Here is a 12,437-nt window from a genome sequence, read left to right as displayed (position 1 = left end):
GGTTTAATTATTTTTCCTTCTGTTCTAGTTGATAACTTCAGTTGATCCAACTTACCTTCAATTATCAAAGGAAGACGATTTAATATACCGACAGTTTCGAAAATCATTCCCAGATTTAGACATTGCTCACTTACATGAGGATGATTTAAAAACAGCGAAAAGTAAAGAGGTAGGTTGATGATAATAATATTAGATTATTTGATGTGAGATTTCAAGTTATCATATTTTTGTGGTACTTAACTAAATACAGGAGTCACACTTAGTGTTACAATTTCTTGCTAATAAATTTAAGATTTAATGCCCACTTTTTAATTACCGTTTATTTTGTTCTGTTTAAGTTATATACTTTTGAAAATAAAAGTGACAACATATATATTCTACCATCCCGCTCCTAAACCACCTTTTACTCTGCTGTTAGGTAGTTTATCTATTCAGACAAGCCTAGCCAAACTATATTGCATTTACCATTTTGATTAAAAATCGGTTTCCCTATTCTATGTGAACAATTTTGTTAATTGTATATTCGCACTGCCACCCAAGATTGTGTTAAATTAATAAATTAATAACATAATGTCTAAGTCCGTGACTTGTGTATGTGATTTGGACCAAGGCTACCGTTCAAATATTTGTAGATTTTTATCTCCAATCTGTAGTAAGTAACTTGTTAAATGAGTATAAATACCTTTATCTTTAATATTATAATTGTAGTAGACAGTGTTGTAGCAACAGAGCATTATAGGTTTTTCTATATTATATTGTTTCAATTTGTTTATAAATTAAATTTATATTAACAGGATTGGAGAACATTTTGTAATAAGTTCGATGGAGTTATTCAAGATTTTAATTATGGAACTTTGTTGCGGTTAGACCCGCTGTTGGAGTATAGTGAATCTAATACTTTATTTGGTAAGAAGTTACTGTTGTAGTTTAATCATTCCAGTAGATCAAGCCAATCACAGCTTATATTCATACCATAAAAAACTTACTAATTCATGCTGTAAAGTTAAAAAAAAAATTTTTTTTTAAGTAATTTATATACTTTAAATTTATGCTGCTCTTAGAACACATTCTCATTTTAGTTGCTTATAACACAAATTGTAAAGTCAGCTTTTAAAATTAGACTATTTGGGCAACAATATCAATATGGCAGATAGATTAGTTTAACCCATTTGCATTGATTTGTTTTTTTAGCAACTCGAATTCAGTTTTTGGCAATTGAAATTGCTCGAAACAAGGAAGGATTCAGCACAAGGTTATACCAAAACACTCGCAAAAAAAAATCTAATATTTCTTCAAATGGAAATACAATCCATGGTATCATAGATGCAACAAAACAAATATCAGTGTCATCGTAACCAATATTTCAAACGCTCTCTGTTTTACAGTATTTTACCCATTTTTCTTTTTGTTTCAATTGTCAACAGTCAAAAGACTCGCAACTTATACTTAGGATACTATTTTTAAATACATGTAATCATTTTCTCAACCTTTCTTCTGACAACACAAATATTTAAGCTATTTTTTTTGTTTTGATTTTTAGTCACTATTTATATGACAACATTTTTTCACACAACTATTTGTTAGCGTACACTAAATTTTCCAGTCTTTTTTTGTGAACTCCCAGCGATCAAATCAAATGGACCAGTTTTGGTCATTCCTTTGCGATGCAAAAGTAACTCACAAGCACCTATTTGTGAGTTTTTTTCCAAACAACACAATACTATAATAGAAACAAATATGGTAGTTTCTTTTATCTGGTTACGGTAGTTCGTTGATTTGGTGGTTGTTTTTTCAAGTAATGTATTTAAAAAAGAAAACCTGGTAAATTCAAGCACTCGAGTAAATATTCGTTGTTTTTTTATTTGTAAAAAATCTGCTGTTTTTTTAGTAACGTTTTAGTTAATTAGCTTGTCAGCGCTATTAGAAATCTCGTAGTTGTACGGTGTAGGACTGTAGGCGTTTACACCATAGATACCTAAACATATAGATAGGAAACTGAAGATCACGTGACAAACAACTTTCGGAATTTACAGATTAATTTATGTATTATTTAATTAGATATCGATTTCACATTATTTGCAATAATGTTTTCCACATTTTGTGCAAATTTTATCAACTAATATACCATATATTTAAATACATAGTCAAAAAACTGGTTTAGACAGGTCACGCTTGACTGAATCCGTGCTCGGGCAAATATCCGTAGTATTAACGCTGATGATCGTATGTGCTGATACGAGTTGCTGTTAGCTAGTTTTATTGTTAAGATGTATGTTACTGAGTTATATAAGTATTATATTTCGCAGATACACACCTTTATTTAGTTACATTAAGAACAAGTTTAATCATGGCCAACTCAGCAAGCGAGATAAACCAGGCATTGGCAGCATTCGACTTAATGAACATCACGTTTTCCTGTGATTTTGAGAACTGTTGCTCCACATTTTGTGACCCAGAAGAATTAAAAAGGCATAGATTGGATCATTTTACATCAGATATTAAAAAAGAAACAGTACAGATTTATTATGCAGCTATTAAAATGTGCAGGTCGGTTGGGATTGAAATACCAGAAATCTATTCAACACCTTCTTCAAAATCCTTTAATACAGTTAAAAGTCTAATAATTAAGTTCAAGAGTCATTATAATATAGATCAGTTATATAGAGAATATCCTCATATATGTATGCAAGCTGGGGAATCACTAGGGATGCCTCAGAATGTGGCTGCAAGGCTTCTTATTAAGGTGTTGGATGCCACAGTTTTGCAGTACAATCAAGCAGCCAAATTTCAGCCAGCAGATGCACAAACAATTACCATTGATGAAAGAGAAAAAGGTATATACTATATATATATAACTATAAAATCTGTTTTAATATCCTTTATGTATTGTTTACTTTTTCAGAGATACTAGAATACATTGATGGGTATTTAATTAAGAAAGCTATACAGCAGTATAGCTTACACCAGCAGGCAATAATTCTTGCTTTCTGTGATAACTATATAACTATAAAATCTGTTTAATATCCTTTATGTATTGTTTACTTTTTCAGAGATACTAGAATACATTGATGGGTATTTAATTAAGAAAGCTATACAGCAGTATAGCTTACACCAGCAGGCAATAATTCTTGCTTTCTGTGATAACTCACCACCTGGTAGTTTTATTAAATCGATGGAATTCATACCCAATGCTTTATACCACCCAAGTTTAGATTTCCAGTTATTCACCCAAAAGCTGTTTTCACTTTATAAAATAGAAACTGCCAAGGTACCAGATCAAGTCAATTTGTTTTATATTTTAGAATTCTTTAATAATGACCAAGAATATAATACTTTTTTTAATGTTTTTAATGGAAAATGGAAGCAAGATTGTGATGTTCTTAAACAAGTTGTTAATTATATTATGCATTTATTTGTTAAAGTTTTGGGTCACAATTTTGCGAAATCATTGTTTCAAAATATTTGTTCATTGAACACCAAGCAGTCAAAAGGAATTAGAGGCGAGTTAAAAAAACTGAATAAAAAACAGTAGCACACGTTTGCACAGTGTATTTCTTGTTTTAATTTTAATCAGTGGCTTCCCAGTCCCCCCCAAACAAGTGTTTGGGTATTAGCCCCTCAAAGGAGGGGGTATCACCTGTACCACCAGCAGGCTCACTGTGGCTGGTTTGGTTTAACCTGTAACAACATTATAGTAATCCAATGCAGTGATTACTGATCATCAAGTTCAGCTAACTATTTGTATTACCTTTTTGGTCAAAGGTTCATTACAGACAGATGTCCATACATTTTTTGTGCCGTGAGTAGTGTTTCCACCTTTAATTTGTTTTATTGCTTTGCGTTGCGAAATCGCAGTCACACCATACCCAACCTGTGATATATCCGGATTGGTATTTCTTCTCATTGTATTTCTCTAGAAAGAAAATATTTAAATAACATTCAGCCAGTTATATTCTATTTCTATGAGCATCCCTTACTAAGTTTCCAAAGGTAGCTTCCAACACATTCTGAGTGAATGTTCCAATACAAATATATTTGAGACCATTAGCTGGACGATCATGTAGCAACCGTTTAGTTAAGGCTATTAGGTTGATGGATGTAAAAACAAGCCCTTGCAAAGTGGCACGTGAAAGGATTCGTTTTTCTTCCCCAGGGTAAATTACATCCACCTCCGTCTTAAAAACACATTTATTTAAAGTTAAACTATATCTAACTTCTTTGAACACTTACTTGCCAATCCAAAAGATATTGAACGAATTTCTTATCCAGCCAATCAAGACGTTCATCATTTGCAGAATGGATGGAGTTATTTACAGAGCAAGTAATGATTTTAAACCACCTGTAACATGTTAGGTTAAATAGGATTTATTAGTAGCAAACACACCTAAACAATTACTTGTCCATCAGTAGGATCAACTCTGCAGTTCCATCAGAATTTGGTATATCTTGCTGCAGAGCCTTTCCTACATCCCAACGGAGAGTTTTGGCGAGCAAGAGATACATTCATCTATAAATTATTAACATTGGAAGAGAAAAAAAATTGTGCTAAATGGTTTACCTTAGAGTATGAATTTAAATCCACATGAACATTTGAAAGCCGGGTTTTATGAAGAACACTCTTTGATTCTAGGTTGTACAAGTTTTGAATGTGTGTCCATAAAATATCCCGTCCAGATTTAGCAAAAAACTTAGTACCACCAGGCTTGGATGAGTACAAACCATTCCGAGTTGTCTAAAAGCCTAGAGCTGAGTTAACTTATTTTGATTATTTAATAAAATTACCTTAAGTAAATGGCTTGGATCACTTAAAATAAAAATTGGATGGCTTGGTCGGTATGGGTTTGGTGCAGTATAAACAGCCCTGCTCAACGAGTACGTTCCTCCATATATATGGTTGAAAAACTTCCGATTAACTGAGGCCGCATCAGCAACAATTGCATTTACATGAACACTGTTCATTTCACAAGTGCCAACAAGGTCCCAGAATGTGGAAGCCAACTGATAAGCAGGGGTGGTAGTTGTGGGCCACCATGATAATGGCATTGAAATTTCTTTTTTTAGTGATCGTATATAAAACACTGAAAGTCATGTTTGGATTAGTTACAAAATATTTTATTTTTCGTATATTGGCAAGTACAGACAAACTTACTGCAAATGTGTGTTGCAATCTTTGTTTGCGTGTAACGGTCACCAAAATCAACAAACCCAACCAACCGACCGTCCTTATATACCAAGCTTTCTTTGACTAAAATAAATGCATTTGGTAAATACAGAGCCATCTGGATGTGTTATTATTAAATACAGTTCAACACTGCAACTTAACCTTTCATTTCATCCACGGTTAGGTAAGCCTCTACTGGGAATTTAAGATTTTTCATAGCTTCCACAGCAATTTGATTTAGTCCTGGTTCATTTGTTCCGATATTTCTGTTGAAAAAAATGAATACTTTATAACATCTAAAACAAGAGCTAAAAAGCAATAAAAAATAATTTAAATATGTGCCTGGAAAACCAATATGTAGTTTTAAACATAAGTTGTTAAAGTTTGGTAAACTTGGTTGTACCTGAACTTTTGAAGAGTTCGTGACGATGGAAGCTTTAGCACATCGGTCGTAATCAAATGTTGATAGGCCGAAGGCGAACGAGAATATAACTCTATTGCCCATCTAACAACATCTGGATGATATCGACGACAATATGCAGACTTCCTGGAATTCTGGATTTGTTCACGAAAGAACATCTGCTGCCACTCATTCATATCTCCACTCTCTGAGTGAAGTAGGTCCTACAAAAGTGTTAATATATAATATTTACGATTGTATGTGATAACAAATTAAAACAATATTTATTATACCATGAAGTCTGAGTGCAAGCTGTCATCGATATCAACCAACTCCTCCTCTGACACCTCACGTTTGCGGTCACAATATTTCTTGTTGCATTTGGATTTGTACTGGTATTTTGTACATTGAGAACATTGTTCATCGCCTAAAACTAACATAAAAATGAAAATAAACTTGATTGTGTAATTTATACAAGTATGTACATGCTACTTGACAGAGTGGAGAACGTGTAAGAGTCCTTGCTGAAAGGCAGTTTCCATTCCAGTTTTGTAGGTGATGAAGCTTTGTGTTCCGAGTTGAGTATTTTTCATCAATACCCTCACAAAGTTTAAACTTCATCACTTCTTCTGTAAAGTGAACAGAGGTATAAAGCATAGTACACACTAATTCACCAAGCTCAATAATTATTATTTGTTACCCAAAAAATAATTTAATGTAGAAATCCTGATATCGGGCAAGGAAAGATGACTGGGATCAACACGCCAGCCATGAAATGATATCCAACTCACTGTCACATCCACAGCAATGCAAACACTGCGCAATAAGTGCATGTTAATTCATTTTGGTGTATTTAACTTAAAAAATAAAAGATCATAAAAAAAATTCTCGTTAACCAACCTGATAATGGGTTCCACACTGTTTTGTGAATGCATTTCAGCCATAAAATTTCCGAACCGATAACAAAATGACCATTTATCTGAAAATTGTTTAATGTCTATTGTAAATAAGGTTTATTTATATTAAATAACATAAAAACAAATGGCTACAGCTGGTCACTGCTTTCGCACCAACAAACTTTGGCGAGATTTTTTTGGATTCTCTGTCTAATTTTTCCACTGAACTGTGCTGGATTCGCTGTGGTGGGGCCTGCCTTGCAAATGGTTCTTTGCGAATTTTCTGAACAAATTGTTAGAATTTAATAGTTAGGATAATTAAACATTTTATTTGATGACTGATAAGTTAAACTATCCCTTATTACTTTTGTAATCTGTGCTAATTCTCCTTGCAAATTTACAAATCACCAACTGGAAGCTGAATTTACGAATTTTAATTTACTGATTAATTTTACCTTTGGAATAGAACATGATTTTTTCGGCATGTTCAACAAAGGTACAGCACCAATTTTTAAAGATTTCCGAGTAGACTGCACATTAATGTCCTCCGGGTTAAAATGTGCCTCACAGATAGATGCCCTGTATAACCAGTTATACAACCATGATTTGAAGGTAATGAAACTCACATATTAATAAATAAATTGTTAAAAACTGACTAAATACAAGTTGTGTATATACTCATTAGTCGTAGATAACAATAACATACATTTCTCTGTGTAACATATCTTTTATCCTGTCTCCTTTCGCGGGATCAGGATCTCGGTAAGACAAAACGCACCGTGCTAGTTCTTCACGGTGCTTCCTCTCCTCTACATTTTTGGCCAGATCGGCTCTCAAAACTTTAAATAGAGAACGTTTTGGACTTTTGCTTTTATACTCATAGGAGCAACCAGGAATACAGCAGTGCGACATATTTAAAATAACAATCAACAAACTGCCAGTTCTGCAATTCAACGCTATTATGAAATCGGAATTAGCACGGATTCAGTGAAGCGTGACCTGTCTAAACTTTTTCGCCAGTTTCGTATCTATATGTTTAGGTATCTATGTTTACACCATCCTGCGGTATTACCAAGAACACGACAAAGTTGATTCCACACTCCCCCATTTCTTTTAACCCAGCGTTATTGGATGCGTTGTGCAGTATGAAGGCAAGCGCATAAAAGTAGGCTGCAAATTGCAGGTTAGTACTTTACAGAATGCACAACAAACAGCGTCAGAAAAGTTCTGTGTATGTCAGGTTTTTACAACATTGGCCAATAATAAGTGGAATCGATGTTGCAAAAGCATCGGACATACAACGTTGCTACAATCAAAGGGAATTACACAAACGAATGTCATTTGAAATGCGCCAAAAAAGTGTGGACAAGTTACCGTCTGTTAAAGAAGCACGGTAAGCATTAGATCTATCAGCATAGAGTACACTAAAGGGATGCTATGCTATTGTTGAAATTAATGTTAACAGTGAAAACCATTCCTAGATCTATATCTTCCAAGCACGCTAAACCATTTGACACCTCAACAAATACAAAAACAGAGCTTCCAATACGGTAAGATTAAAACTATGAACAACTCAAAAATTAATAACTTGTCCTTTTGATACAGACCAAAACATTCTCGATCAGTCATGCAGCAACAATATATTCTGCCTCCAATGTTACTTCCTCTCCCTTATCAATCGAAACCATTTGATTTTAAGAAAATTAACTCTGCCAAGGCCCCAAAGCCAGTGCTGGACCCGTTTTTCTACACACCTGCTGCACGTCATCAAAGGTCCAGGGCGTACGAGAATCAAAGGAAAACAAACATTTCTGAATTGTCGAGTAAAGATTACTCTATCAGGAGAAACTCAAACGATTTACAAAATGTGTAACCATATGGGCTGCGGATTTCGATATACACTTCTTTATAAAGGGTATTTTGTCCAATAAAACACTTTTGTTTAGTTCTTTTTTTCAACTAAATTCTTAATTTTCGGTCCCAAAATCTCTTGATTAAAAATTTGGGCCAAAAGCGTGTGGTTCTGGAGCTGTTGCATGTGTATGGGTACGAGCAAAAGCACATGCATTAGTAATGACCAACTATATTTTAAAATGCAACTTATTTATAATGACTGTCGTTTCTGAAAAACGGTATAGTAGAGTGAGGTAAGACGGGACACCTTTGTGAACCAGAAAGTCTATGCTTTAAGTAATGTTAGATCGTGACATTCCACAAGTATATGTACAGTTTATTTTACATTAGCAACACTTGACATTAAGTGGCGATTTAACATATAGTCCATTTATTTAAATATTGATTTTGTTATATTAGGGTGGGGTAAGACGGGACATCCTTAGCACATAGTATCCAAATATTCTAAAAGTATTTTAAACAATTAACAACGGCCTTTGGAAGTGAGAATATAGTTTTATAACTTTTTAAACGTTCTTAGTTTACCTCCAAATGGAACGAGAAAATAGAATAATAAGGTGTTCCATCTTTCCCCACCTTACTATATATAGGCTAAACTTGAAAACATTGGAGAAATTGTATTTTACAGCGGCGAGATTAGACGACTGATGTAATGTTAATAATTGTGGTATCTTCTTTAAACACATTTGATGTTGCCACATGGACAGAGTATTTTCCCATAGTCATCAAATGATAAAATAACACTGATGACATTGAATAGAAGATTAACATCATAAACGACTTTTGTAAGGTTGTGAAAACTTCCGTTATTTTGTATTATAACGATAGCAAGCACTGTGGCCAGAAAGTCTGTGATAATACAAACTACAGTGACAAACGTCAACCGTTTAAGCAAGCGAAGTATCTTCTTGTTTATTAAAGATTTCGTTTCAATTTGTTCTGTGGCCTCTGGTAGATTAGTTTCCTCCACTACATCTGTGCATGTTTGTGAAGAACTGCCAGAACCGCTCGTGTCAGGTTCCTGTTTGTTTATACACTGCATCATAGATTTCCGAAATGACAAAAAGTTTGCGCACCCTTTCCAATTTCGCCGAAGGGGAATAATAAAAAGAACTAAGAGCGAAAACTGCATGATAGTATTAAGGATACTCCCTATTAGGTATCGGGCTATACGACCTGTATATATGCAACCAGAATATGATGATTCGTAACCATCAACACCGGTGACCACAGCATATATCGTATAAGAAACACTGCCGACCGTTATGAGAAAACCGCTGAAAATACTCCAAGCCAAAACAAATTTGTTGTGAGATTGGGCAAGCAGTCGATTCGCGTACAAAGCACGCTGTCGATACCATAGCGAGAAATACACAGACACCAACGCAGCCATGTAAATCACGAAACTGGATCCCATCAAACGGTCACACTGTACGTCATATCCGGGTTTCTGAGGAGAAAGTGCAATAATCAAGAGGGAGGAGCTGCTCCGGGCGAAAGACATGACAGCGGCCAACACAACTAAGCTGTACAAAACACCACCGTTTGTATCAGCTTTGTTTCGTCGCCTGAATCTCTTCGTGCTTACACCATGGACAATCAGCTTCACTATAAACCATACACTACATGTCGCAATAATGGCTTCGAGTGTCAAAGAAGCGATGAACTGGATTTGCCTCGGTTTTGGTTCAATGATGTCATCAGCAGATGCATTCATGGTCGTAACGTCATAGCCTTTAGTAAATCCGTCCATATTGCTGTAATCAAACGATGAATGAAAACTTGAACCCCAGCACCACTATAAAACAAACAGTTGGTTTTTCTTGAAGATCCGTGGTCTTGTAATTCAAGTTAAACTCTTTAAGCTGTTATAGACAACGTAGATTCTTTGGTAAAACCTTAACAAACTTATAGCTGGTCTTTACTAATATGCACAATGCAGTACTCATATATGTGTACCTGTATAGAAGAGAATGAAGACCATTTGTTCATGCACGTGAATTTTATAGGAAGCAACTGAACGTAACAATCAGGAAATACGTAATAACAGCCAATCAAACTATATCACGGCTGGCTGAATGCCAATTTTATTTAAGTTTAAATGTTAATGTTTCTTTGCTTCATTTTTAGTATCTTTACGTGGCAATCCAAGTTCATTCTTGGTGCATACATAGTAGGGTGGTGGTGATTCTAATCGTGTTTTAAACAACCAAAAAGGGTGAATGGGAGTCATAATGGTACGTTTTTTAATTCCTTTAATTTTCTTTGTTTACCAAGTGGGACGAGAAAACAGAATAAAAAGGTGTCCCGTCTTTCCCCACCCCCCTATACATATAATTTCAAACAATTAAATAACAGAGGGTACATTCTATGTTACTTGTCATTTTCGTGTATTTGCTTTCGATTTAATTCCCGCTAACATTCTTTACCTAATTTCAGAATGCTAACGCTTGATTATATTTTTATTTACAATCTTTAAATGCCGAAAATTCAGGTATTAATTTAGATTAACAACGCTGTTTTAGCTAATGTGTATGTGCTGACGTGTATTCCGTTTCTTAGTTATCGCACGAATTGCAACCAAACGAAGGTGGTTAAATAAATAAAGCGCACCAAACTGTGTGTAAGAAGTACTTTAAGTAACTTTTCGATACCATAGCATGTTATACTGAAATATAATTGCTTCTTCGGTAATGTTTTACGTTGTGAGACGCATCTTTTCGCAGTTGTTCTCAGTCTCACAGAATGGAAAATTACCAATACAGCATTATCGACAGCAATTTTCGTGTAGTTAGTAGGAAACATTACGGGAAGTAATCAATTGAGACATCACGTGATCGTTTCAGTTCGAAGGAAACAGACGATAGAGAACACAAAAGTTGCTTTTATCAAGAAGAATTTAGTTTCAAAATTTATTTAGCTGTAACAACATGGGTGCTGTGCTCGATTGAACCCTGCAGTATACGTGGTACTGGCTTCGTTCGAACAACACCCACAGCACTTATGGACGCAGCATCTTTGTTAACCAAACACGCACTCGGTGACAAACACCAGTACTGAATTTAGATCCAAGAATATTATACCAAAACACTTACAAACATAGATAAATGGTGTATCAGCACTGCTGAGCATGAACAGGAGTTGCCCGGTGTATACCGCATTGATGATTACACCTAAACGCAATTGATATACACGTGTTTGAGGCACATGATGGTACTATCATTGTTTGCGTTGTGTCCTTGAGCAAGAAACTAGAGCGCAATGCCTTAATTCAGTGGTCACAAATCTATAGCGAAGCCATTCATTCATTTATTCATTCATTCATTCATTCATTCATTCATTCATTCATTCATTCATTCATTCATTCATTCATTCATTCACTAATGCTTGTCTAAATTATCCGTCATATAAAACGTATTCTTCATTACAAAGTTGCATACACCTATAGGTGGGGACTCGTAAGCGAGCATGAGGTTTATGAATAATTCACCTGTGTTATAACGCCAGGATAAACAAGTTACCTTCATACATTAATTTGGTTTCCAAAAAGTTCTCTGACTTCGAAAGCAAAACTCTGTAAATATAAGAACAAATTTAAATTGATCAAGAATAATAAACTCCTATGATGTCATCAAACCCGTCGTTTAGTAGGTTGGGGTTAAATGGGACATTTCTTATAAAGCTGTATACTAACGACTTTCATATGGACCGTTGTTAATTTTTAAAATACGATCAGGATATTTGGATAAAAAATATTGCAACATGTGTTACCAACGCGAGGCGTATGTAAGTGATATTATATGCAGCCTCTTGTTGCCCTTGCGCAGCTCGCTGATTTCGATCTTAAATCATTAAGTCGTACTTGTGTAATTGAATGCAATCACGTTGGTGCATGTTATAGAAACAATAGAAACCATATTATATGATGGCAAGCTTTCGTGAACAGACTCTCCAAGCACAGGAAACCAAGCAATTTACCGAAATTGCGAAATCATTTTTGGCTTTGCGGAAGAACATACTAATTCTTCTTAAATCAAAACGTTTCGGAAATATGGACGCATTTGAT

At 34.7% G+C, this 12,437-nt stretch overlaps 4 protein-coding genes across 12 annotated transcripts in view; 3 read left to right on the top strand and 1 right to left on the bottom strand.

Moving 5' to 3' along the window:
• The window catches only part of LOC100176929 (protein PBDC1), a 2,941-nt gene extending 1,097 nt beyond the window's left edge, over positions 1-1,844 (top strand). The window contains exons 3-5 of the mRNA XM_009860937.3: positions 29-169; positions 795-906; positions 1,192-1,844. Coding sequence (XP_009859239.1) covers positions 29-169; positions 795-906; positions 1,192-1,355 — 417 coding nt within the window. The 3' untranslated portion in view covers positions 1,356-1,844. The remainder of the gene's footprint in view (positions 1-28; positions 170-794; positions 907-1,191) is intronic.
• A 189-nt stretch (positions 1,845-2,033) lies between these two features.
• On the top strand, positions 2,034-3,043 carry LOC113474481. Its single transcript, XM_026835734.1, has 2 exons — positions 2,034-2,834; positions 2,903-3,043. Exons 1-2 carry the CDS (start codon positions 2,348-2,350, stop codon positions 3,019-3,021), a joined length of 606 nt encoding a protein of 201 aa, XP_026691535.1. The 5' UTR covers positions 2,034-2,347; the 3' UTR covers positions 3,022-3,043.
• A 163-nt stretch (positions 3,044-3,206) lies between these two features.
• Positions 3,207-7,495, bottom strand: LOC108949689. 6 transcript variants are annotated; one of them, XR_003396140.1, is made up of 15 exons: positions 7,164-7,495; positions 6,913-7,036; positions 6,462-6,540; positions 6,262-6,377; positions 6,047-6,190; positions 5,855-5,994; positions 5,565-5,785; positions 5,324-5,427; positions 5,150-5,245; positions 4,783-5,078; positions 4,559-4,732; positions 4,397-4,507; positions 4,215-4,339; positions 3,749-3,871; positions 3,207-3,678 (listed from the first exon to the last, which is right to left on the bottom strand). XR_003396140.1 is itself a non-coding variant. In XM_026835733.1 (12 exons), the coding sequence occupies exons 1-11, from the start codon at positions 6,926-6,928 to the stop codon at positions 4,430-4,432; spliced, it is 1,464 nt and encodes a 487-aa protein (XP_026691534.1). In that variant the 5' UTR covers positions 6,929-7,495; the 3' UTR covers positions 4,211-4,339; positions 4,397-4,429. The 6 variants fall into 6 exon arrangements, 1 of the variants encoding a protein (XP_026691534.1); XR_003396137.1 differs by having other exon boundaries at positions 6,913-7,495; XR_003396138.1 differs by having other exon boundaries at positions 4,231-4,339; positions 6,913-7,495.
• Positions 7,496-7,511: 16 nt separating this feature from the next.
• On the top strand, positions 7,512-8,470 carry LOC100186279. 4 transcript variants are annotated; one of them, XM_018812880.2, is made up of 4 exons: positions 7,512-7,640; positions 7,698-7,850; positions 7,939-8,007; positions 8,063-8,470. In XM_018812880.2, the coding sequence occupies exons 2-4, from the start codon at positions 7,733-7,735 to the stop codon at positions 8,386-8,388; spliced, it is 513 nt and encodes a 170-aa protein (XP_018668425.1). In that variant the 5' UTR covers positions 7,512-7,640; positions 7,698-7,732; the 3' UTR covers positions 8,389-8,470. The 4 variants fall into 4 exon arrangements, with proteins under 4 accessions (XP_018668425.1, XP_002132062.1, XP_018668426.1 ...); XM_002132026.4 differs by having other exon boundaries at positions 7,512-7,850; XM_018812881.2 differs by having other exon boundaries at positions 7,512-7,850; positions 7,923-8,007.
• Positions 8,471-12,437: the final 3,967 nt, after the last annotated feature.

Source organism: Ciona intestinalis, chromosome 8 (assembly GCF_000224145.3).
Source record: "Ciona intestinalis chromosome 8, KH, whole genome shotgun sequence".
In the NCBI taxonomy this organism is placed as follows: Eukaryota; Metazoa; Chordata; class Ascidiacea; order Phlebobranchia; family Cionidae; genus Ciona; species Ciona intestinalis.
Note: the sequence above shows the minus strand (reverse complement) of the source record. Positions and strands in the feature narration are given on the sequence as shown.